We start from the raw sequence: 26,384 nt of genomic DNA on the forward strand, positions 1-26,384 counted from the left end.
TACACAGTGTTTTGACAAACACTGGCACACTAGAGATGGGCATTTGAAGTACTTTCATTATTCAAATAATATCATGACATGCGGATAGTTGACAAACTTTTGTACAACTTTTTTCCGAAAGAACATTTGTTTGCTGCACAAATCTATAGAGACATTGCTACTGCTGCTGCTGGACAGGGGAAGATTGTTAACATTCTCTCTAATTTGGCACACAAGAGAGGCCATGAGTCACGGACGAAAATAATAGCCCCGATTGGCCTATAGGTGGCACTGTTATAAACAGTCTCACTAAAACCCTGTTTGACCGAGGGACTTGAAATGTATGTAGGCATCTTTCCTCATGGTGAACAAATTTGCCTGAAGGACCCATAAGGTCCATCAGGATAGATCTTGGACATTTAGGAAAACCTTTGAAAAACGTATTCTTATTAACCATAAGTCCAAATAATACCAAATTGGTTAAGAGATGGCTAGGCTCTTGTTAAATCAGGAAATCATATTTTACGTGTCCATATAAGTTGAAAATCCACTCCACAATGGCCTATCAACTTGAAACGTTTTAGAGTCAAAGTCATTACCACAATGAACTGTGTAATGTTTGGCATTGATATCTTAAAAAAGGAAACTATAAACAGATCACTTTTCTGACTTTGTAACGCTAATGCTTAAAAAGTCAAAAACGTGAATTTTCTGTGTTTTATATACACACACTCAGTGGCCAGTTTATTTAGGTACACCACCCCTTTAACGAAAATTGTCACATGGCAGTGGCTTGCTATATAAAGCAGGCAGACAGGCATCCACTTACCCTTAGATTGAACATTAGAATGGTAAGAATTTGTGACCTAAGTGACTTTGAGCGTGGTATGATCGTCAGTGACAGGCTTGCCGGATCCAGTATCTCAGAAACTGCCGTCCTCCTGGGCTTCACGCACGACAATGTCTAGGCTTTACACAAAATTGTGTAACAAACAAAAAACATCCAGTCAGCAGCAGTCCTGTGGGCAAAAACAGCTCAGATGCAGAATGATATTTCAGAAAGCACAACTCGTCGGCCCTGGTCACGGATGGGCTGTTGCAGGAGTTGACCACACTGGGTTCTACTCCTATTAGCTAAAAGAAAGTGGCTCCAGTGGCATGTGATCAACACTGGACAATTGAGGAGTGGAAAAACATTGCCAGGTCCGACAAATCCCGGTTCCTGTTGCATCATGCTGATGGCAGTCAGTATTTGGCATAAGCAGCATCAGTCCATGGACCCATCCTGCCTGGTGTCAACGGTACAGGCTGGTGGTGGTGTCCTGGTGTGGGGAATGTTTTCATGACACACGTTAGGTTCCTTGATACCAATTGAACAGCGATTGAACGCCATAGCGTATCTGAACATGCTTGCTGACCAAACCCAATGGAGCATCTATGGGATGAGATAGAACGGGATGTTCGCAGCATGAATGTACCGCCGCCCCATCTGCAGCAACTGTGTGATGCCATCACATCAGCATGGACCAACATCCCTGTGGAATGTTTCCGTCACCTTGTAGAATCCCATGCCCCGAAGAATTAAGGCTGTTCTGGAGGCAAAGGGGGTCTGACCCAGTACTAGATGAGTGTACCTAATAAACTGGCCACCGAGTGTATATTTCCACACTATGAGGTTGGAATAATACAGTGAAATTGTTAAAATTATGAAACTGTTCTTTAAGTGTAAGAGCTGTTTGAAAAGACAAACTGAAATTTCAGCCTGTTTTGGTGGGATGGAGTTTTGGCCTGCCTGGTGAAATCACCAGGTGGTACAAATAAGTTAATAACCAATAAGAAAAAGTTCCAAACCTCTCTGCCAATAACAGCTAGTTTTCAAGTTTCCCCTTCCCCACTCAGACCACTCCCAGACAGTCCTAACAAAATTATTGCTTGAGAAATTGCTTAATTAATTTAGTTTATTTTTTACCATTTGAATTTAAAACAAAAACAGTAAGTTACTTAACTGTTACACAGAAGTTATTTGATATTGAGATACACACTGCTACATTGGACCATTAAAATAGTCATTCAAATCTTCAAGGACTAAGTCAGATTCACTCCAAATTTGGTCTTTGAAAAAATAAAGTTGATGCATTCAAAGATGGCTACACTATACCAGTAGATGCATATTTTCACATACGCTAATGAGCTAAAAATATTTCTAAAATCATCTCATGAACCATAGGACCAAATCACACCAAATGTGTTCGGAATGTCGGCCCATGGTACGTCTTATCTTAGGTTTTATCAAACTAAGGGATTGGTCAAAACATGGCAGAGTTATTGAAAAATAAAATAATTAATTTTACGTGTCCATTTAAAACCCCTGATTTGTTATCCAACTGATCTTGTGGCCTTTCATCCTGTGAACTCCATTCATTGTGGCTCGCAGCTATATTTTTTCATTCCTTTTTGCATTGATTATAAATATCCCACTTCACCTGCTAGGCAACATATAGAGCCACTGACCGTAGTGCAGCTTTGATTGCCCAACAATAACGAGCTACATGTGTGAAACGTGTGCAGGCTACCGGTATAACTTCTTTATGGGCACCTCGTAAAAACTACATCCAAGAGTTTATTTATTTTTCTCCCCAATTTCGTGATTACGATCTTGTCTCATCTCTGCAACTCCCCAATGGGCTCGGGAGAGGCGAAGGTCGAGTCATGCATCCTCCAAAACATGACCCTCCAAGCCGCAATTCTTAACACCTGCTTGCTTAACCCGGAAGCCAGCTGCACCAAAGTGTCGGAGGAAACACCATTCAACTGACAACCGAAGTCAGAATGCAGGTGCCCGGCCGGCCACAAGGAGTCGCTAGAGCGCGATGTGCCAAGTAAAGCCCCCCTGGCCAAACCCTCCCCTAACCTGGGCGACGCTTGTGCACCGCCATATAGGACTCCCGGTCACGGCCGGTTGTGATACAGCCTGGGATCGAACCCTAGGCTGTAGTGATGCCGCAACACTTCGATGCTGTGCCTTAGACCGCTGCGCCACTCGGGAGGCCCAAGAGTTTGTGGTTTTATTAAATTAAGAACATCAATTGTCATGGTATATACAGTGCCAGTCAAAAGTTTGGACACACCTACTCATTCAATGTTTTTTCTTTATTTTTACTATTTTCTACATTGTAGAATAATAGTGAAGACATCAAAACTATGAAATAACCCATATGGAATCACGTAGTAACCAAAAAAAGTGTTAACCAAATCAAAATATATTTTAGATTTTTTAAAGTAGCCACCCTTTGCCTTGATGACAGCTTTGCACACTCTTGGCATTCTCTCAACCAGCTTAACCTGGAATGCTTTTTTTGTCATCAAGGCAAAGGGTGGCTACTTTAAAGAATCTAAAATATATTTTGATTTGGTTAACAATTTTTTGGTTACTAAATGATTTCATGTGTTATTTCATAGTTTTGAGGTCTTCACTATTATTCTACAATCTAGAAAATGTTAAAAATAAAGACAAACCTTGGAATGAGTAGGTGTGTCCAAACCTTTGACTGGTTCTGTACTTGTATGTAGCAATGTCACACGTATACATTTATTTTATTTATTTAATTCAGACAAATCCTTTTCATTGTTAAAATAGGCCTATAATTATTTATATATTTTTTATGAATACTCTCACAAGTAATCGAATATTCAATTAACCGTGCACATCCATCCATATGACACACACAGACATATAGGCATACATACAGCATTTTTCTCTGAACTAAAACCACAGTGCCCCATTCGTCACACACATGCATGCATACATAAACACAACACACAGTTTACTTACCTTCCAGCAAACATGGTCTCTGCTTTGGCTGCAATCTCATCTATGTCTGGATCTGAAATTGAACAAAATAATGTGAATCACTGAACCCAATTATAGAAAGCCCAAATAAGCCAAGTCCAGAAAGTAATTAGTGCCTGTGACAGCACAGCTCAAACAACTGATTACAACAGTAATCAACAAACCAGCAGGATTCCCTTAGGCATTGACTGACACACTCTAGATTCTCCTAGCCTGGTCCCATTGCAACCATAGGCCTCTACATCGCGGCCACCCCTGAATGCCCATCCGATAGCCGCAGCCCGCTAGCTGCTAGCTGTCTAGAGCATATTGGACAGTTAGCTGTATAGATCCATCAGCCAATTTCTTGGGCCACTATACCTATTTTGCCAATTGGACTTGGACCCCTCTGGTACTTGGAACCCTACTAATCCATCACGACRGGTCTATCGGTGTCACCGCACGCGGAGGCCAAAACAGACTTTCCTCCATCGAGACGTCCCTCTAAGGCCCTTCTGCTAGCTTYCTAGCCCCGGCCTGCTAGCTTGCTAGCCCCGGCCTGCTAGCTTGCTAGCCCCGGCCTGCTAGCTTGCTAGCCCCGGCCTGCTAGCTGTCTGAATCGCCGTGTCTCCAGGCAGCCCAACGACTCACTGGACCCCTATTAATCACCCGGCTACGCATGCCTCTCCCTAATATCAATWTGCCTTGTCCATTACTGTCCTGGTTAGTGATTATTGTCTTATTTCCCTGTAGAGCCTCTAGCCCTGCTCAATATGCCTTAACCTACCATTTAGTTCCACCTCCCACATATGCGGTGACATCACCTGGTTTAAACGTCTCCAGAGACAATATCTCTCTCATCATTACTCAATGCCTAGGTTTACCTCCAATGTACTCACATCCTACCATACCTCTGTCTGTACATTATGCCTTGAATCTATTCTCTCACACCCAGAAACCTGCTCKTTTTACTCTCTGCTCTGAACGCACTAAACAACCAGTCCTGATAGTCTTCAGCCGTARCCTCATCCTACTCTTCCTCTGGTGATGTAGAGGTTAATCCAGGRCCTGCAGTGCCTAGCTCCACTCCTACTCCCCAGGTGCTCTCATTTGTTGACTTCTGTAACCTTAAAAGCCTTGGTTTCATGCATGTTAACATTAGAAGCCTCCTCCCTAAGTTTGTTTTATTTTCTGCTTTAGCACACTCTGCCAACCCGGATGTCCTAGCCGTGTCTGAATCCTGGATTAGGAAGTCCACCAAAAACCCTGAAATGTCCATCCCTAACTATAACATTTTCCGACAAGATAGAACTGCCAAAGGGGGCGTTGTTGCAATCTACTGCAGAGATAGCCTGCAGAGATCTGTCTTACTATCCAGGTCTGTGCCCAAACAATTTGAGCTTCTACTTTTAAAAATCCATCTTTCCAGAAACAAGTCTCTCACTGTTGCCACTTGCTATAGACCACCCTCTGCCCCCAGCTGTGCCCTGGACACCATATGTGAATTGATTGCCCTCCATCTATCGTCAGAGCTCGTGCTGCTAGGTGACCTAAACTGTGACATGCTTAACACCCCGGCCATCCTAAAGTCTAAGCTTGATGCCCTCAATCTCTCACAAATTATCATTGAACCCACCAGGTACAACCCCAAATCTGTAAACACGTGCACCCTCATAGATATCATCCTAACCAACTTGTCCTCCAAATACACCTCTGCTGTTTTCAACCAAGATCTCAGCGATCACTGCCTCATTGCCTGCATCACTGTCAAACGCTTCCTAAAACACTTCAGCGAGCAGGCCTTTCTAATCAACCTGGCCCGGGTATCCTGGAAGGATATTGACCTCATCCCGTCAGTAGAGAATGCCTGGTTATTCTTTAAAGTCCCTTCCTCACCATCTTAAATAAGCATGCCCGATTAAAAAAAMAATTGAACCAGGAACAGATATAGCCCTTGGTTCTCTCCAAACCTGACTGCCCTRGACCAGCACAAAAACATCCTGTAGCGTTCTGCATTATCATCCAACAGCCCACGTGATATGCAACTTTTCAGGGAAGTTAGGAACAAATATACACAGGCAGTTAGGAAAGCTAAGGCTAGCATTTTCAAGCAGAAATTTGCATCCTGTAGCACAAACTCAAAAAAGTTCTGGGACACTGTAAAGTCCATGGAGAATAAGAGCACCTCCTGCCAGCAACCCACTGCACTGAGGCTAGGAAACACTTACCACCAATAAATCCACTATAATTGAGAATTTCAATAAGCATTTTTCTACAGCTGGCCATGCTTTCCACCTGGCTACCCCGGTCAATAGCCCTGCGCTCCCCACAGCAACTCGCCCATCCATACCTCCCCCACTTCTCCACCCAAATCCAGATAGCTACTGTCATGACGTTGGCCTGAAGACACGACACTGATGTTCTGAAAGAGCTGCAAAATCTGGACCCTCTCTTTCTAAAATGATCTGCCGAAATTGTTGCAACCCCTATTACTAGTCTGTTCAACCTCTCTTTCGTATCGTTTGAGATTCCCATAGATTGGAAAGCTGCCGCGGTCATCCCCCTCTTCAAAGGGGGAGACACTCTAGACCCAAACTGCTACAGACCTATATCTATTCTACCCTGCCTTTCTAAGATCTTCGAAAGCCAAGTTAASAAAAAGATKACCGACCATTTKGAATCACACCGTATCTTCTCCGCTATGCAATCTGGTTTCCGATCTTGTCATGGGTGCACCTCAGCCACGCTCAAGGTCCTAAACYATATTATAACCGCCATCGATAAGAGACATTACTGTGCAGCCGTATTCATCGACCTGGACAAGGCTTTCGACTCTGTCAATCACAACATTCTTATTGGCAGACTCGACAGCCTTGGTTTCTCAAATGACTGCCTCGCCTGGTTCACCAACTACTTCTCWGARAGAGTTCAGTGTGTCAAATCGGAGGGCCTGTTGTCCGGACCTCTGGCAGTCTCTGGGGGTGCCACAGAGTTCAATTCTCGAGCCGACTCTBTTCTCTGTATACATCAATGATGTTGATCTTGCTGCTGGTGATCCTTTAATCCACCTCTACGCAGACGACACCATTCTGTATACCTCTGGCCCTTTTTTGGACACTGTGTTAACTAACCTCCAGATGAGCTTCAATGCCATACAACTCTCCTTCCGTGGCCTCCAACTGCTCTTAAATGCAAGTAAAACTAAATGCATGCTCTTCAACCGATTGCTGCCCGCACCTGCCCGCCCGACTAGCATCACTACTCTGGACGGTTGGGACTTAGAATATGTGGACAACTACCTAGGTGTCTGGTTAGACTGTAAACTCTCCTTCCAGACTCACATTAAACATCTCCAATACAAAATGAAATCTAGAATCGGCTTCCTATTTCACAACAAAGCTTCCTTCACTCATGCTGCCAAACATACCCTCGTAAAACTGACCATCCTACCGATCCTCGACAATGTAATTTACAAAATAGCCTCCAACACTCTACTCAACAAATTGGATGCAGTCTATCACAGTGCCATCCGTTTTGTCACCAAAGCCCCATATACTACCCACCACTGCYATCTGTACGCTCTCGTTGGCTGGCCCTCGCTTCATACTCGTCACCAAACCCACTGGCTCCAGGTCATCTACAAGTCTCTGCTTGGTAAAGCCCCGCCTTATCTCAGCTCATTGGTCACCATAGCAGCACCCACCCGTAGCACGCGCTCCAGCAGGTATATCTCACTGGTCACCCCCAAAGTCAATGCTTCCTTTGGCCGCCTCTCCTTCCAGTTCTCTGCTGCCAATGACTGGAACGAACTGTAAAAATCACTAAAGCTGGAGACTCTTACCTCCCTAACTAACTTTAAGCACCAGCTGTCAGAGCAGCTCACAGATCACTGCACCTGTACATAGCTCATCTGTAAATAACCCATCCAATCTACCTCATCCCCATACTGTATTTATTTATCTTGCTCCTTTGCACCCCAGTATCTCTACTTACACATTCATCTTTTGCAAATTCTACCATTCCAGTGTTTAATTGCTATATTGTAATAACTTCGCCACCATGGCCTATTTATTGCCTTACCTCTCTTATCCTACCTCATTTGTACATGTGCTGTATATAGATTTTTCTACTGTATTATTGATTTTATGTTTGTTTATTCCATGTGTAACTGTGTTGTTGTATGTGTCGAACTGCTTTGCTTTATCTTGGCCAGGTCGCAGTTGCAAATGAGAACTTGTTCTAAACTAGCCTACCTGGTTAAATAAAGGTGAAAAATAAAAAATAAAAATAAATAGGAGTTGGCAAGACAGTGCAACAGATCTGAGACCAGGCCAAGATGTCCATATGTGACGGTAGAGCTTTACCTGACATGGAGGGGAATTCAGACACCGACATAGAGCTGTCCGGTAGATTCCTGTCGCCAAATTCTTTCTTATAGATGGATAGCAAGTAGGTGATCCTGTAGTCCAGCCGCACACTCAGGATGAACTGATGGGAGAACAAGATAGAAGGCGATAAATAAAGGGTCAATGTTGAATACCTCAAATCCATATTCAAGCTAAAAGAGATAAATCAGAGACCTTAAAACAGTGGTTACCAAACTATGTTTAGAGATCTCATGTAATCAACCCCACAAAAAAAGTTTAGCCAGGATCTCATTTTATGACGCAATTCATGATTTCAAGAACAAGCGGTTGCGTTCCATTTCTCTACCCTTGACCCAGAAGTATACACACGATCACTTCCCCTTAAGCATTTAAAAGCATTGGAGACCGGTGTAGAGAATCGGACCACAGCCAGCCTCAAGATACTACTTTAGAACAGTTACAGGTAACTGGTCCTCCAGACCACATGGTGGCGCTCCACTCACCTGTAGGATCTCAATGATTTTGAGCTTGGTATCCATGACCATGACGTCTTCGTTGTCGGGCAGAAGGAAGGGTTGTATTCCGTGCTGGAGGGACGGGGGCGTGTCGGGGAGGTGGTGAGGCAGGACGTACCCTCTACTCAGCACCATCTGTGTCATCATCTCCCCCACGCCGTGGATGGTACGCAACACGTTGTTTCCTGGAGGACAGGGAGACCATGGAGGTGTTCATTAGGAACCAAACATAAGGAAATGGACTGAAACAGAGAGGGACTACCTGGCTTTGTCCAATAAGGAACGCTAATATTCTGTTGCAAAACGTTTGAAAACATTTTACGCTGTGTGTCCTAATTAACACTACCCAGGTCATAAAAGCTCTTTTGACTTCAGTAAGTGTAATAAAGAGATGAGGAGCAGAACCCATGTCTCTTGAAGTTTCAGATCCGGAAACTCATCTATCAATTAGCCTATATGCATTGTGCATGCTTAATAAACTTAGTAAACAAATACATTTGTTTTGTGATTTAACAAAATGTTTGAATCAGTTAATTCATTCATTCTCTGTGTGACTCACCTGCCTCGGGACTCTTGCTGAGCTTGTCCATGTAGGTGAGTGGGTGCTGGACAAAATCCAGTATGGCCAGGAGGGTACGTGTGAGACGCAGCAGCTCACTGAAGCTGTAGAAGCCAAAGTAGACCAGGTTACGGGCCAGATGTACCACCTATAAGACCAGAGAAGGATTTCCCCAGAGGCCAGAGTTAAGATGCAACTGTAACATCAGAAAGTGATCATGTCTGTTACCATCTTTGTGTTGGGCGCAGGGGGGGTCACCACTGGGTGAGATGGGACAATGATTGTTGTAAGGTTGTATCATTGTGTTTGTGATGTTGTWTGTCTTGTGAAAATTGTAATAAAACTTGAACTGAAAAAAAGAAAGTGAGCATGTCTATGTAATAGGAATTTTAATGTTTGTGCTTTTCTGATAACTCATTTCTGTGTTCTATTCATGTGCTGTTCTAATYACCAATTTCTGTGTTCATGCAAGTGACAGATTTAACGAATCCTCAATTATCAGTATCTGCAATTTGGCAGTATGCCCAGACCTTGTTGTAAGAATGAAAGATATCACAGTTTCAAGATATCAGCTTAGAGGGAAGAAGCCTCGTGAGGTATTGGTCTGTCACATGTAATGAACCAGTATTGGTCTGTCACATGTTATGAACCAGTATTGGTCTGTCACATGTTATGAACCAGTATTGGTCTGTCACATGTTATGAACCAGTATTGGTCTGTCACATGTAATGAACCAGTATTGGTCTGTCACATGTTATGAACCAGTATTGGTCTGTCACATGTAATGAACCAGTATTGGTCTGTCACATGTAATGAACCAGTATTGGTCAGTCACATGTAATGAACCAGTATTGGTCTGTCACATGAATGAAACAAAACGGCAATGATTAATTAATTATGCTAAATCATACAAATATAACTTGTCTGTGTAGTGCCCAGGCAGAGCTTCTGATTGACATGTGTACTATGGTGCACTGAGTTGGTTGGAACCTCTCCAGCACGCTGACAAATAATGATTKATTTAAGATTGAATTCGAGTGTCCCTGTGTAAGAATTTCCATGACATCTATATCCATAGTTTGGAATGGATAACAACCAATTACAAATAGTTGTGTGTGTTTTTACCTCCAGAGTCAGTTCATTCTTCTCTTTATCTTCAAAGGGAAAGGGTTGGCTGACCACGTCTTTGAGGTATTCCTCTACAAACTCCATGGTGGGGGCAAACTTCCTCTTCATCTCCTCTCTGGAGGTGTCTCTGAACTCATACTCATACCTATGGAGACCGTTATTATATAGCACAGCAACTATACAATCTCTACATGAGAAACTAATTAACAAAGCAATTCAATCAGTTGTTTAAAGCTGTGAAATAGACCTTCAGCCTAGAAAATCTGACTGCAATGTTTCTCTAGAGAAAATAAAGTGTTCTCGCTACCTAGATGCATGAAACATGCAGAAAACTGAAGATGCAATTCATCTGTGATAGATCTCTAACCAGAGGCCGTTTCCTTTCAGGTGGTGTGCCAGTTACAGATACAGTATGCTATTGCCACATCCACAGATCCCAAAGCTACATAAACAACACCACTCACTCATGGATGGTGATCTTGGAGGGGATCTCGGTCCAGAGGCGGGCGTAGCGCACGGCCACCACGGCCTCCTGGGGCTCGCGGTCCACGTGCATGTGCAGCATGAGGCGGCAGAAAGAGGCGCGCAGGTTGTAGGGCAGGCAGTCGTCAAACATGCAGCGCAGGATCAGTTCCACGGGCAGCTGGCTGGACAACCGGTTGATGGCCAGGTACTGGCGGTCCAGACACATCTTGGCAAACAGGTTGAGCTGGTATCTGGAAGGTGGATGGGGATGGGGAAGAGGGGACGGAAATACACGGAAGAGAGGTGTCATAGGTGTGTCATAGAAATATGACGTGAAATGTTTGTTAGTTGAGCTGAAGACACAAGGTGGACTGTTGCCTAACGGACCAGAAACTAAGTTGGACACTCGATACATCAATAAATTGGAGAACCAATGTTTCGCCATACAGACCAATAAAGACCCCCAGAACACCTTGCTGCAGCAGCTGTCTAGTACCTGTAGTAGGTGATGATGTCACTGTCCAGCTTGTGGTTGCCCTTGGCGTCCTGGGCCAGGTGGCGGATGGACTTGCCGTGCGGCTCCTTGTGGCTGTCGATCCAGTAGAGCCACACCTCCTCCTCCTCTGTGTCCTCCAGCAGCAAGGACGACTCCAGGGATGTCTCTGTGTTGGGGATTAGCCTGGGTGGGAGGAGGAGAAGGAAATGGAAGCATTCATTCTTCACTCTGGAGCTCAACCACACACCCACGTATTCACTACCACAGACAAGATCTGCTACTTCTCTTTGCACATCTGCATACACCAGCTTAATGACATTCACCCATGCTGTGCCTTTTTACACAGATGTAGCAGCTTATGTGATTGTGAACTTCTAGTGTATAGCACAGCCAGGTCAAACATCAGTCCCCAATCTGAAAACCTGGCCACCAGTGTTAGGTAGAGCGCACAGGCGTGTGTGTGTGTTAATATGTGCGTGAGACTCACTTTGTCTGGATGAGGATGTCAGCATTGGCGGAGTTCAGCATGAATTTACAGATGAGCTCCTGTGTCACTGGAATGGCCGTCTTATTGGACACACACAGGTCTGACAGATAGTCCAGGAACCTGATTGGACAGAAGAGGACAACCAAACGTATTGGACTAAATCTGCTCAAAGACGTTGAACCCAGTAGAGTGGCTTGCCAATACCTAACAATCATAGGCAACACAAATATACATAGGTTTTTTGTTTGTGTGGCACATTGTGCTTTATAGCCCCAGTGTGCATATCTATTTGAGGATCAAATGTGTGTGGGTGTGTCATATGCATGTTATAATTAAGCAATAAGGCCCAAGGGTGCATGGTATATGGCCAATATATCACGGGTAAGGACTGTTCTTAGCACAACGTAAAGCAGAGTGCCTGGATACAGCCCTTAGCTGTGGTATATTGGCCATATACCCCGAGGTGCCTTATTGCTATTATAAACTGGTTACCAACATAATTTGAACAGTACAAATATATATTTTGTCATACCCGTGATATACGGTCTGATATACCACGGCTTTCAGCCAATCAGCATTCAGGGCTTGAAACATCCAGTTTATAATGTGTGTTAGGTATAGTATTCATTCCTCCTCCCTGCTCTGCTCTGTCCTGACCTGGGCTCTCGGTTGCGTCGCAGCAGTTTGACGAAGGTCTCGATCTCCTTGGCTGTGATGTGTTTCTCCAGCAGCTTGCGGTTGTTGTGGAGCAGAGCTGTAATTGTGTCCTCCGCCAGGATCTCATAACCGATCTGAGACTGCATGATGGAGAACTTCTTGGCTATGTACTCCTGGAGGGCAGAATGAGACCAGTTAGTCGAAATGGATACCATTATAGGAATACATCTGGGTTGTGTATATGAACTTGTCCAATAAGAAACACTCGCACCGTTGCAATTTGTTTTCAAATCAATCAAAATCAGATACAATTTTTGTCACATGTACTGAATACAAAAGGTGTAGACTTGACCTTGAAATGCTTACTTTACCAACAATACAAAAAAAGGTTGAACTACTGTGTGCTCTAATGAACATGACCCTGTTGTGATGGGTTGGCTGATTAAGAGTTTCTGCTTGAGATACTTCAACCAGCATACAATGGATCTTCATCATTCACAAACACGACTGCCTACATATAAGCTTATATTATAAACTGGGTGGTTCGAGCCCTGAATGCTGATTGGCTGACAGTCGTGGTATATCAGACCGTATACCACGAGTATGACAAAATATTTATTTTTGCTGCTCTAATGATGTTGGTAACCAGTTTATAATAGCAATAAGGCACCTCGGGGGGGTTATGGTATATAGCCAGTATACCACGGCTAAAGGCTGTTCTTAMGCACGACGCATCGCGGAGTGCCTGGACACAGCCCTTAGCTGTGGTATATTGGCCATGTACCACACCCCTCCGGCCGAATTGCTTAATTATATAACATACAGTTATTGATCTTATTGACCAAGATAGAGTCAGGGTTGCGAGTTGGACAAAGCTACAGTGCTACTAGCCTGGTTCTTGCGGTAGTCCTGTTGGGAGTGGCGCAGCACCCGGTAGCACAGCTGCAGCATGTACTTAAAGGGAGCGTAGCGCTGGTCCCCCAAGTCCTCCAGCTTCAGCATGGGACCCTCCCCCTGGTCCGTGAATGGAGCCTTCAGAATACCAAAAATCTGGAGAAGGCAGACAGCAGAAGAGAGAAGAGATCAGAGACAGACAAAATTACTTGTTGATGATTCTGATTCTTTTGTTGTCCGTATCATCCCTAATCACAGTAATTACCACTGCCAGCATCACTACCACTAACAATGTAAGTCGCTCTGGATAAGAGCGTCTGCTAAATGACTTAAATGTAAATGTAAATGCTATTAGCACAGCCTTAGGCAGAATTTACTTGAATTATTAATCCCTTCAATTACTGTGATCAGAGGGAGCCTGCTTTCTGCACTCTAATAAGTCACAGTGTAATGGCCATTGGAAGGAGACAGTGGAATTCACCTTCTAGCTTGGGTGCCAGTCTGCTTCTGCGTTAGCCAATACGTCTATGAAGTCAAAATAAATCTGCACACTTGTAGCTCAATCTAACAGTGTCTGTAAGATACAAAAAGCTTCTTTGTCATCATTACCCAATATATTTGTTATGACAATGACAGACAGCACAGGAACCGGCCAAAGCAGAATCAGACTCAAGACCAAAGCTAGAGGACACTCCTTTAGGTGATATTCTGGGAGAGTGTGTGTATGAGTGAGCTGACCTGGGCTAGAATGTTCTGTTCCCTCATTAGTTTCTGCCTTTCCCTGTTGGGGTTGGAGATGACCACAGACAGCACGTCCTGACCGTTATTGGGGACCTCGCACACAAAGAAGATCAGGTCCTCCAACAGCTTGGTCACAAACCTGGGAAACACGGGCCACAAAAGAACATTAGTTAATTACACAGAACACATTATCTGTCTGAGAGAGAGTTATTGCGGACATAGAGATTCCACAGAGAATTAGGAAATTAATACATGCAATAAAAAGACTAATTGAAAACAGATTGAATTACATAATATTGCACCAAATAAACAGTGTAACRCTGTTGGCTGTGTCACTAGGGGACATACTGTAGCTCCGATACGGACTATCACGTTGTATTCTACTCAGGAGCTTTTCAATTGCACTGCACTGTCAAACAATGTTACTGGCCGTCAAATCCTTGCTTTCTCTGTCCTTGTTTCCTCCATTTGGCTCCCTCGACCACCTCCTCAAATGCACTTTGGGAGAGGAGCAAGGAATTTAAAAAACAAGTAAGGAGGAAGCAAGGATTTTCTGGCAAGCAACATTTCCAGACACAGCCAGGATGTCTTGGCTGTATAAGCAGGACTGTGCTGTACCTCCTCTCGTTCTGAGCAATGTTGCCATACTGCAGCTTCTTCACAGTCGACTCTAGGACCTTGTTGGCATCGTTGGCAAAGTCCAGGTCTCGGACCTCAAACAGGGGTACAGAGACAATAGCAAATGCCTCCTTGTCCTCCTTCGTAGGGCACGTGCCAATCTGTGGGTAGAGGGAATTCAGTATGAAATTAATGATTCATGTGTACTGTAGGCCTATAGACTCAACAACAATCCCTCCAAACACCAGAATCAAACCTATGTCTAATAGTAACTTACAATGTTGAAAGGTTTTGGGGAAAAAAGTAGACTACATTGTGATAAGCACAACATTGTAAGTGGAACTTAAACAGCAGGGGTGTAGTATTGGACCTTGAGCATGACGGGGCGCTCCTCCTCAGCGTCGATGGGGAAGTTGGTGCTGCTCACCCAGGTGTTGGTACATAGGTGTCTCAGCCGTACGTACGAGTTCCTGAGGGAAGGCACAGTGTGTTGAAGTGTGTTTCGAGTAGTGCTGAGCGATTAACTGACATTTCGTCGGTTCAATTACTTGAATTTAATTTAGTTTTTTTTTTTGTGAGCTCAATGCTCCGTTTCTCTAAAGAGAAATCCTATCAAGCACGAGAAACATCAAATCAAGAACGAACTGTGGGACGCTGGATGGAGTTGTAGTTTTCAATAGGAAAATATTCAACCTAGTTCTAACCCACCTCTTTGCACTAGTTTTGAGTGTGTATATTGTTTCTTAGGATGTATTCGAGATCTCTTCCAAGAGTCCTTTAAATGTATGCAGTGTTTTAGATATTTTAAAATGTCTTTTAGGGGCCATTCTCTGACCTGGGCACCAGACAGTCAGCCATCTGCAGCGTGGTGGCGTCCAGCTCAAACAAAGAGGCGATGTCGTTGCCATGGGGCACAGACACCAGGGTGCAGGCTATCTTCTCTGCAGCCTGACGCTTCCTCTTGGAGTACGCTGTATCTGTCTCCGTCTGCAGACAGACACAGACAGACACACAAAGATGGATACCAAAGTTCTTGCAACTAAAGCATTCTCAATGCTAATATCAATAAACCTGTGCCACAGATTCAAAGCGCTGTAAAAAAATATATATATAATAACATGGCAGCTTACGTTATTACAGTGAGATAGTGGATGAGGTTGGGATTGCACTGTGTGGATGCTGCAGACAGATAATAGGCCAGTCCTGGGAGGGTTAACCGCTGCAGTGCTCTATGCATGTCAATGGGAAAGAGCTCCTCTGAGCCACCCCTGTGCCTTATCACCTCCTCTCCTCTGGGTGACTCACACCATCCAGCAGTACATAACAGCAGAGCAGACAGCACGTCTGTCTCCCCTCCTCTATCTCGCTCTCTCAAAGAGCACCCCCACACTGAGACGTTATATAAGGGGCCCACTGAGTGTCTGAGACGAGTTTGTGTTGTTGTGTGAGCGGAGGCAGAATACCAATGCAGAAGGTCGGCAAGAGGAGGAAAATCTGTATTGAAATAGAGTTTGTACATTGTCTACATTGTGTACAGGGCTTGGAAAAAACAGAAAACCGGAAAATAATGACATTTTTAAGGAACCGAAATGGAACCTGGAATTAAAGTGATCCATACTATACCAGAACAGATCCATTATTTTAAAAGCGTGGGTACTGGTTAATAACGTTCCAGGTATCATTTTCTAGTCCCACAAAAATAACAACAAAGCGCTTATGCAAAGTCCTCACTCTGTCACTCAGAAACATATTCCAGTGTCTGCCTGCAAGTTAAAGATCTTTAAAGATCTTTTCCAGTGTGTGTGCGCATGTTTAGGCAACCTGCCCCTTCCCCCCTTCGAACCATAGGCTACTGTACTGACGTTACCATAGGCTACTGTACTGACGTTACCATAGGCTACTGTACTGACGTTACCATAGGCTACTGTACTGACGTTACCATAGGCTACTGTACTGACGTTACCATAGGCTACTGTACTGACGTTACCATAGGCTACTGTACTGAAGTTACAAGTGTAATTCAGAAGATAGGGAGAATATTTTTTATTAGATAGAGAAGAATGGATACATTTCTTCAATGCTAGTTAAGGATACTATAGGCCTAGTTATCAAGTTTCACTTATTAACTACAAAAATAGCTAGCTAGCTCAAAGGAAATGTAAAAGTTCCTCCATAGAAGCCACTCCTCCTAGGTATAATTCTGTGGACATAATCATATAATGCATGTCATAAGATGGCCAGCGCTTCAAGCCTCCTCTTCAACCCTCTCTGGCTCTCTCACCACCTGCAAAATTTCAGTAGCATCTTGTGCCATGGGCTACACTTGTCTGTCCATCACGCATGTAAACAACTAGCTTGCCTGCTCTATCCACACTGATTGGTGAAGTAATTTAATGAGCAAAAAAAAGGTTAAAAAAGGAATGATAAACCAATATTTTTTTTCTGCTCGGAACTGTAGAACGGAACAAAACAAAAAAGTGGTTCTGTTCAGAACAAAACGATTGGAAAATAATTTTGGTTCCAACCCCTGGTTGTGTATGTTGTGAGTATGTGTGCGTGTGTATGTGTGAGAGAGAGAAAGATAAAAAGAGAGAGAGGAAAGAAGGAAAGAAAGAGAGTTTGCATGTGAGCGGATGAGTCTGTTCTTGCTAGTGAGTGTAAGAGAGGAAAAGGTATTGCATAATAGGAGTTTGCGGTGGTGTGGGAGAACAGAGGGCCCAGCAGGAGGCCCAGGGTTTGACAGGTACACTCCCTCTATCAATGCATAGAAACACACCCACAAAGTTGCTCTCTTAGCAGAAACACAGAGGATGCACAGCTCCCTAAGCTTTTGATCTACCCTTTATGCAGTACTGTTAGTAAAATCTCATCTAAGAGACCATGGTCATGCATTGTTAAACACCACACATACCAGAATACTCATAGATATACCATGTGGTTGAAATGAGTGGAAATGAGGTCCAGACTAAGGTCCATCAGACAGGAATATGAAAACCAGTGTTTCACTAACCTGATTCACCTCTGCTTTAGAATCCACACTTTCATCCCGGAAATCAGGGTTAATCTATAGAAAGAAAAGAAAGTCAGTTAGTCAGTCAATCACTTTCTTCATCAACGGTAACATTTTCCTCACAGCCAACTATTCAGACCCCACACTCTTCCCAATATTGTCTGAGAAACTATTCAAGATGAACCGTTTGTTGATTGTGATTAAGTTGACAGATATGATTAACTTTATTATCTCCTTTGGGAAATTCTCCTTGCAGTGCTGCACCTGTACAGCACAATGAAGGAGATTAGAGAGAGAGGGTCACAATGGTGATGGGTCGTTTGTGAACGAATAGCTCTTTTTGAACAYATATTTTTTATGAACTTACGGAACCGAATCGCATCTGTGAAAGAGCTGTTCATTTCGCTCCTTGATTGGCATCCTGCTTTTGAGCTCAACGATTATAGATAAGTGATAAAAACATTCTCTGAGATGGTAATTTTTCACTGCAGGAACAATAGGTAGTGGGGAGAGAGCCACAATATAGTTCACGCTCAATTTTGCAGGGATTTCGCAGTATTCTAATTTCGTAGGGTAAAATGTATTTGAACTCACATTTCACATTCTGACATAATGGTAGGAAATGTGAAATTTATCAGTTTTTTTCTAAGCACTACTGAACAATGAGCCGTTTAGGAACCAAATTAACGGCTCATTTTAGGTGAACGTAGCCAAACTATCCGGTTCACCATAAAGACTCGGAACACCCATCACTAGGCCATAAAAATGGGAACACTGCCATCTGCAGCATGTCTGGAACATCAACATCTGCTCACTACAAGCCTGATCGTAGATGTATAATGCGCAGAAACAGTCTGTAGCTAGAGGCCAAGCCAAATCCCAACTCCTCGGACTATAGTTTTCATGCCATACATAAGTAATCAGTAGGGTTAGCTAAAGCACACAGTATTCAAAGAATCTCAGAGCGGATTGCTGATAGAGGATCAGTGTTAACTTTTAGATCATAATTAATAGGATTATATGGACAGGGAAGACCTGATTCTAGACCAGCATTTACATTTAAGTCATTTAGCAGACGCTCTTATCCAGAGCGACTTACAAATTGGAAAGTTCATACATATTCATCCTGGTCCCCCCGTGGGGAATGAACCCACAACCCTGGCGTTGCAAGCGCCATGCTCTACCAACTGAGCCACACGGGACCCAGCACCCTTACAGCCTGACCACAGAGAGAGGACTGACATAAGAGACAACACAGAGACAGTAGTCTACACAGAAAGCTGCATTGTGGTCTGTTGGCATTTCTCTCAGTTTTATGTAAAGTAGGGATTAACCAACAGTGACAGGATGTTAACCGGAGTGGAAAACACCCACACATTGGCAATCAGTCAAGTCAGAAAACACTCAAACATGAGTTGGTAGCATTGGTAATTGCACATTTTAGTAAAAAATGTTCCATCATGTGATAAGATAAGTATTATCTTACATGGAATGTATTATATTGTGGGTTTTTGGAAATGAAAAAAAGCAATGAAATTGAACAACATCCTGTATTACTGTACAAGATTAGTCATTCATGGATAGAGTATTTAAATGAACGGTATTCAAATTGAGCAGCAGKGTCAAAACACAATGAAAAGACAACCGATAACCACGATAACAGTTTGACACAGTCAAAGAGAGAGAAGAGGGGAGAAAGTAACAGCCTACCTCTGCAGCCAGGTAGTTTCCAGTGGCCAGGTGTTTGAAGCGAAACAGGCTGTTCCACTGGCCGGCACCTCCTCTGCAGGGGTCGTAGTGCACAACCTGCCATAGAGAGAAACACATTTAAAACACACTGATCAACGAAGAAAGAGTCCTCAACATCACTCAGCGCCATTAATAACATCATAGTATGAGGTAATGTATTTGTTTACGAGGAACACACTTGTTTAATCTCCCTCTGGGGAATTTCCTAATCAGAACAGGTTTTTCCACTCGTTCTACAAAATCAGGAGCTAAAATCTGAGCAGAGAAAGTGCTTCTAGCTCTGTCCCAATTCTCTGTTCTAAGTATACACTTCTTCACTTGACTTTTTCAAATTAAAGGCAAAGGACTGGTGTAAGAAATATGGTGGAAACTAACCCACACCAATACATGTGTGGGTTGGAGTGCACAGGTGAACACTGGMAGAATTGGGACGGAACCATTGCAGTAGGCAAATAGTGCAGTAGGTACCTCTATTTCCCAGAGTGCTTTGGAGCTGGTGGCAGAGGTGGCAGACTGTCTCAGGGTGGTCCTGAGGAAGATGTGCTGCTGATTCCTGTATTCGTCACATGTCAAGAACTTCTCTTGTTCAGCGTGGAACAGGCGCACCACATCACCCTGAGAGACGACAACAACATGGTTTAGCTGTTTGGGCTAAGAAACAAATCAAGTGTTACTTTAAAGTATTTATTTTGAGTTATCAACTGAGCATACATTCATATAATTTAATTATTATAATCATGATGCCATAATAACAATTTTGTAAAGCATAAAAAAAATGGTACTTTAAAGTGTGGATGTGAAAGCATTAATTCTTTCACCTAAGACGGAGAGCCCCCCCCATCAACAACATTTGCATACAACCCTGTCTGCACTGAAGGACATTAGGCGGACAGCATGTAGAAGAGGTAAGATAAAAACACTGACTCCTTTGAGGACGTCCTCTCTGTAGTCACTGAACTTCATGAACAGAGTGACCTTCCAGCTGGTGTTGCAGTTCACAGCGTTCACCTACAGAAAAGGAGAGGAGCAGAGAAGACCAACGGACTGTCATGACTAGACCTGAATTATACACGTCTTTTCAGAGCCTAAGATAGCTGCTGGTTTACCATTCCTGCAACAATGCCAGTTCTGCAACCATGAAGGGACTATTTTTATGGACAGCGATAGTCGGAAGGTAGAGAGGGAGACCGATAGAGAGACAGAGTAGGGTCAGAGGTGGCATTTGTAACCCCGTCGCCAGCGGGTATGTATGGACTGTAGTCTGCCGCGCTACCACTAGACAAGATTCTTAAGGTTCTCAATACTTACTGCAACCTGGTAGGTTTCCAAACGCATGTTATGATATGGGTGCGTTAGCAAGTTGTTATGGTTAAACGTTAAGGGTTAGGATAAGGTTAGGCTATGGCATGCTAGCGAGTGGTTAGGGTAAGTTTACAGTAGATTAAGGCATACTAGCAAGTAGGTAAGGGTTAGGATAAGGATCGAAAACAAAAACATGCCTGGATTCGAACCACTGCCACTCGCATCTCATGAGTCCTATGCACTTAAATAGACAAATGTGCTGACCAACAGCTTTTTGGGAGTCTTCAAAATGCGACTATGGGGCCTTCCGAGTGGCGCAGTGGTCTAKGGCACTGCATCGCAATGCTAGCTGTGCCACTAGAGTTTCTGGGTTTGAGTCCAGGCTCTGTCACAGCCGGCCGCGACCGGGAGACCAATGGGACGGCGCACAGCGTCGTCCGGGTTAGGGGAGGGTTTGGCCGGCAGGGATGTCCTTGTCCCATCGCGCACTAGCAACTCCTATGGTGGGCCGGGCGCAGTGCACGCTGACACGGTCGCCATTTGTTCTGTGTTTCCTCCGACACATTGGTGCAGCTGGCTTCTGGGTTAAGTGGGCATTGTGTCAAACGCAGTGCGGATTGGTTGAGTTTCGGAGGATGAACGGCTCGCGACCTTCGCCTCTCRCAAGTKCGTACGGGAGTTGCAGCGATGAGACAAGACTAACTACCAATTGGATACCACGAAATTGGGGAGGAAGGGATACATTTTATAAAATAATTAAACATTTAAAAAATGCGACAATGGAGGAATTGTTGCATACAATACATTTTTATATCGTAAGTGCTATACTGTAGCTCTAATCAAATTGTTTCATGGATCTTACCTCCTTGCAGCCGGGGTTGTCTAGCAGCTCAATGTTGCTGGCGTGGAGAGGCTGCCCTGCGTTCACGGGCATCAGGACCACCTTGTCTCCCACCACCACCTAGGGACCAACCACAGCAGGTCAGACACTAGCACACATGATTACAAGTAGAGTAGAGTGAGAGTAGAAAAGAGATACAAATGAGGCAGATGCTTATGGGACCTATCACAGGACAATGGGTATGGGTACACTTCAAACAGCAAAGGTCCACAGTCACAACTTGTCCCATGCAAAGGGCAACTATCCATCTAGAGATAAGCATTCCCCACAACAATGCAAATAGAGTGAGTGGGKTTATTCTGTGTATCATTTTCAATAGTAGATGATCACAAACCATGGTCAAACTAAGGAAGTGAAGCATGTAGGGGATTTATAGTGTATAGACATTCATTCACTCATACAGCCATGTGTGTGGTAGCGTGAAACTCTGAATGCAGTGTACTGTCCTGTGTGCACCAAAGTCTCAAACATCTCCATTCAAACTGTACTCTACATTCAAAACACATATCGCAATAAACAGAATGTAAATTGACAAAAAAGGAGAAGAATTGTACTTAAAGGCACCCTTTCCAATAATGACGTAGCACCTATCTACACTTTACATACAAAAGTATGTTGACACCCCTTCAAATTTGTGGATTCGGCTATTTCAACCACACCCGTTGCTGACAGCTGTATACAAATTTAGCACAGCCATGCAATCTCCACAGACAAACATTGGCAGTAGAATGGCCTTATTGAAGAGCTCAAACAAGTCAGTTTATCACATTTCTGCCCTGCTAGAGCTGCCCCGGTCAAATGTAAGTGCTGTTGTTGTGAAGTGGAAACGTCTAGGGACAACAACGGCTCGYCCGAAAAGTTGTAGGCCACACAAGCTTACAGAACGGGACCGCCCAGTGATGAAGCACACAGCGCATAAAAATGGCCTGCCCTTGGTTGCAACACTCACTACCGAGTTCCAAACTGCCTCTTGAAGCAATGTCAGCATAATAACTGTTCCTCTGGAGCTTAATTAAATGGGTTTCCATGGCCGAGCATCCGCACACAAGCCTAAGATCACCATGCGCAATGCCAAGTATCAGCTGGAGTGGTGTAAAGCTTGCTGCCATTGGACTCTGGAGCAGTGGAAACGCGTTCTCTGGAGTGATGAATCATGTTTCACCATCTGCCAGTCTGACAGACAAATCTGGGTTTGGAGGACGCCAGGAGAACGCTACCTGCCCAAATGCATAGCGTCAACTGTAAAGTTTGGTGGAGGGAGAATAATGGTCTGGGGCTGTTTTTCATGGTTCGGACTAGGCCCATTAGTTCCAGTGAAGGGATATCTTAACACTGCAGCATACAATGACATTCTAGATGATTCTGTTCCTCCAACTTCGTGGCAACAGGTTGGGGAAGGCCCTTTCCTGTTTCAGCATGACAATGGCCCTATGCACAAAGTGAGGTCCATACAGAAATGGTTTGACGAGATCGGTGAGGAAGAACTAGACTGACCTGTACAGAGCCCTGACCTCAACTCCCATTCATTGGGATGAATTGGAATGCCGACTACGAGCCAGGCCTAATCACCCAACATCAGTGCCTGACCTCACTAATGCTCTTGTGGCTGAATGGAAGCAAGTCCCTGCAGCAATGTTCCAACATCTAYTGGAAAGCCTTCCTAGAAGAGTGGAGGCTGTTATAGCAGCAAAGGGGGGACCAACTCCATAATAATGCCCATGAATTTGGAATGATATGTTCTACGAGCAGGTGTCCACATACTTTTGGTCATGTAGTGTATCAATCTATCTATAGCATTGCTGTAAACTAAAACTTCCAGATAATGTTAGTCAATAATAGTTAAAGGGCAACTCCCCCACTTTTCAACCTAATTTTCATTATCTCCAGCACAATAAGAGGGTCATGGAAAACTGCACATTTCTAAGTTTTGTAGAAAAAAATAAAAAAGTTCTACATGATGACAAAACTTAACATAAAAAAACACTATGATATTCCCGGTGACGTGGGGAGCAAGAAAATACCCTCCCTTGGGCTAGAAACTRGTTGCAGGTTTAGAAAAATCACTCTGTGATGTCATCTTTTTAACCACAGATCAWAGAAAAGTGCCGTTTTCACATATGTAGACACTGGTTTGGTACCGGAGATTATAAATATGAGGTTGAAAAGTGATGGAATGGCCCTTTAAGGGAAAAAATTGCAAATTGTAGAAGACTAGTGGAAATGTACTCATGTTTTTCAATGCTCAATGACTACATGCAAGGCTAGTGCTAACATGCTTTCACAGCAAATCTCATGGCCTAACACACACACCATGCACTACAAACAAGAAGAATACCTTCCACCATAGGATGCTAAAGCAAAAGGAAAGGAGAAAACCAATCAAGTTATTTCAGAAGGATTAGACATTACTTGAACATAATACCAATCTAAATAAAATAGGAAATGTTCAATACTAAGACGGCCCCTAAAAACTTTAAATAATTATTAACAATACTGAGGTTCATCATGAGGTTTGGTTTCGGGGAAAACTCCTGGCCCTATTTACAGGGTACATTCAAAGCACTGATCTGTAGCGAGTCAGGTCAGGGCCCCTTTTCATAAAGCAGCTCAGTAAAAGTGCTGATCTAGGATCAGTTTTGCCATTCAGATAATAATTCATAGGATTATATAGACAGGGGGGCCTTGAACCAAGATCAGCACTAAACAGGGGTACCTACGTTATCCCCCTCGCTGCGGAGTTTCCAGAAGGGCTGGATGTAGAACCAGGAGCCCTCATTGCCGGCTGGGTCCAGAGACACACGCATGGCGTTCTTCTCCAGCAGCGCTGGCAGACGCTTATTCACCGTCAAGTACTTGTTACTCTTTATATGCAGAAGCTGAGGGGGAAATAAATGGGGGGGAAATAAATGGGGCCGATTCACAAGGACACATCTTACACAAGGTCCATAGTTCGAATCCCACCCCAACACCTAACTACAATCTTAACCAATCACATTTCTTTATTGCTAGGAAACAGTTACCGAAATAAATTGGTACTCTTTTTTTTATTAAAGTAAGACGTAGGGCAAGTTCATCATTTCATTTCACCAATTCAAAATCATCAGACCAATTCGTTATGAGCTCAGAATTTACTTTATTTGGAATTGACCTTAGAACAAACCTGCACTAAATTGAATATTGAAAATGATTCAAGCTTAAATTACTCTGTGCCATTCATCATTTAGGCTGACAAATTGCCTCAATGGCAATGTGAGGCACTAGAGGCCAGACTACAAACAGAAAGGCAGCCTTGGTGACCAAGTGAAAACAAACACAAGGTTCATGGCACAACGCAAACAGAGATATAGCCTCTGATAAGAAGAAGGAGTTGTCTGTAGTTGGCTTTTACCTGGATGACGTTACTGTACTTTACCACCTCTCCCAGCAGCTTCTTATTCTCCGTCTCATTCTGCTTCTGTTCCAGTTCTGCTGCATGCTGGGACATGAACAAAAACATGTTTGGGACTGATTACATTGCAGTCATATTGTGCAGAGTCACTGATCTAAACACCTTGCATTTCAAATGACTACTTATGTGATCAAGATAAGTGATTCTGTGCCTCGGCTTGCTCAAACTTATCTTGGTTGACTTAAAAAAGGGGCAATCAGCAGTTTCTACATCCATTTTTGGGTGTACCCATTGAATCTGAAACTTATAAATGCCTCAATGCCACAGTTTAACTGACGTACCCAATCAGAACACAAAATATAAGTTTGTTGTACAAAGTAAATGTAAACAAGCACTGTAWAGCCTCAAAACATGGTTAAATTATCATGGTGATATCATGTAGGTTCAGTCCTTGCATCCATACCTCTGTCTATGAATTTGAGAGTGGTTACACATCTCCAGCCCCATCCCTCWGCTTTTTACCGAAACATTGGCCCTTTAAAGCAGTGCTTTTCAGTCCAGGTCCTGGGGACCTACAGGGCGTGCAGATTGTTGTTCCAGCCCTGCACTAATACTTGATTTGACTAATTAACTATAGTAATAATTAAGCCCGATTCAGTGAATCGTTTGTGTTAGTGCTAGGATGGATCAAAATCCTGCACAACCTGTGGTTGCCTTGCCCAGGACTGTGAATGAAGAAGACTAGGACTTTCAGACAGACCTGTAACTTCTTGAATAGGTCTTCTTGTGTGTTGTTGTTGCCTTGTTTGCCCTGTTTGGCCTTCCAGAACTGCTTCTGAGCAGAGTACCTGTTCATCGGACACACCTTGAACAGGCAGTCTGGAGAGAGAGACAGAGAGATATGGAGAGGAAGAAATAAATGCGGAGGAAAAAATTTAGAAAGATAAAGAAATAGAAACAGGGAGGGAGGAGTGTTAGAGAGTGAGCGGAATACATACATGAATCAAACAAACATAACTTTTTTATATATTAGTAATTTAGCAGACGATCCTATGCAGAGTGACTTACAGTTAGTCTATTAATCTTACAACAGCTAGGTGAGGCAATCATATAGCTCAGTCCTAGTAAGTACATTTTCCTCAATAAAGTCGCTATCAGCAAAGCCAGAACTAGTAAGGGGGAAAGAAAAGTGAAGTGCGAGTGTTAATTCACAAAAGGCTTACTAATACATACTCATTTGAATGGCAGCGTGTCACTTTAACTGTCACTTGAGTCTAGGTGACCTATGTGATTGTGCAG

At 43.5% G+C, this 26,384-nt stretch overlaps 1 protein-coding gene across 1 annotated transcript in view; it reads right to left on the minus strand.

Annotated features, from left to right (window-relative positions):
• LOC111960994 (inositol 1,4,5-trisphosphate-gated calcium channel ITPR2-like) overlaps nt 1–26,384 on the minus strand; it is a 162,637-nt gene that overhangs the window by 106,657 nt on the left and 29,596 nt on the right. The window contains exons 3-24 of the mRNA XM_070443090.1: nt 25,846–25,964; nt 25,086–25,172; nt 24,415–24,573; nt 21,659–21,757; nt 20,419–20,502; nt 19,963–20,109; nt 19,456–19,551; nt 17,746–17,799; nt 15,571–15,722; nt 15,106–15,205; nt 14,736–14,896; nt 14,115–14,256; nt 13,374–13,532; nt 12,483–12,655; nt 11,826–11,945; nt 11,339–11,521; nt 10,842–11,093; nt 10,375–10,522; nt 9,250–9,397; nt 8,679–8,875; nt 8,173–8,296; nt 3,812–3,863 (exon numbers count right to left, since the gene is read on the minus strand). Of these exons, the coding sequence (XP_070299191.1) occupies nt 3,812–3,863; nt 8,173–8,296; nt 8,679–8,875; nt 9,250–9,397; nt 10,375–10,522; nt 10,842–11,093; nt 11,339–11,521; nt 11,826–11,945; nt 12,483–12,655; nt 13,374–13,532; nt 14,115–14,256; nt 14,736–14,896; nt 15,106–15,205; nt 15,571–15,722; nt 17,746–17,799; nt 19,456–19,551; nt 19,963–20,109; nt 20,419–20,502; nt 21,659–21,757; nt 24,415–24,573; nt 25,086–25,172; nt 25,846–25,964 (2,956 nt within the window). The remainder of the gene's footprint in view (nt 1–3,811; nt 3,864–8,172; nt 8,297–8,678; nt 8,876–9,249; nt 9,398–10,374; nt 10,523–10,841; nt 11,094–11,338; nt 11,522–11,825; nt 11,946–12,482; nt 12,656–13,373; nt 13,533–14,114; nt 14,257–14,735; nt 14,897–15,105; nt 15,206–15,570; nt 15,723–17,745; nt 17,800–19,455; nt 19,552–19,962; nt 20,110–20,418; nt 20,503–21,658; nt 21,758–24,414; nt 24,574–25,085; nt 25,173–25,845; nt 25,965–26,384) is intronic.

This window comes from Salvelinus sp. IW2-2015, linkage group LG4q.1:29 (genome assembly GCF_002910315.2).
Source record: "Salvelinus sp. IW2-2015 linkage group LG4q.1:29, ASM291031v2, whole genome shotgun sequence".
Taxonomy (NCBI): Eukaryota; Metazoa; Chordata; class Actinopteri; order Salmoniformes; family Salmonidae; genus Salvelinus; species Salvelinus sp. IW2-2015.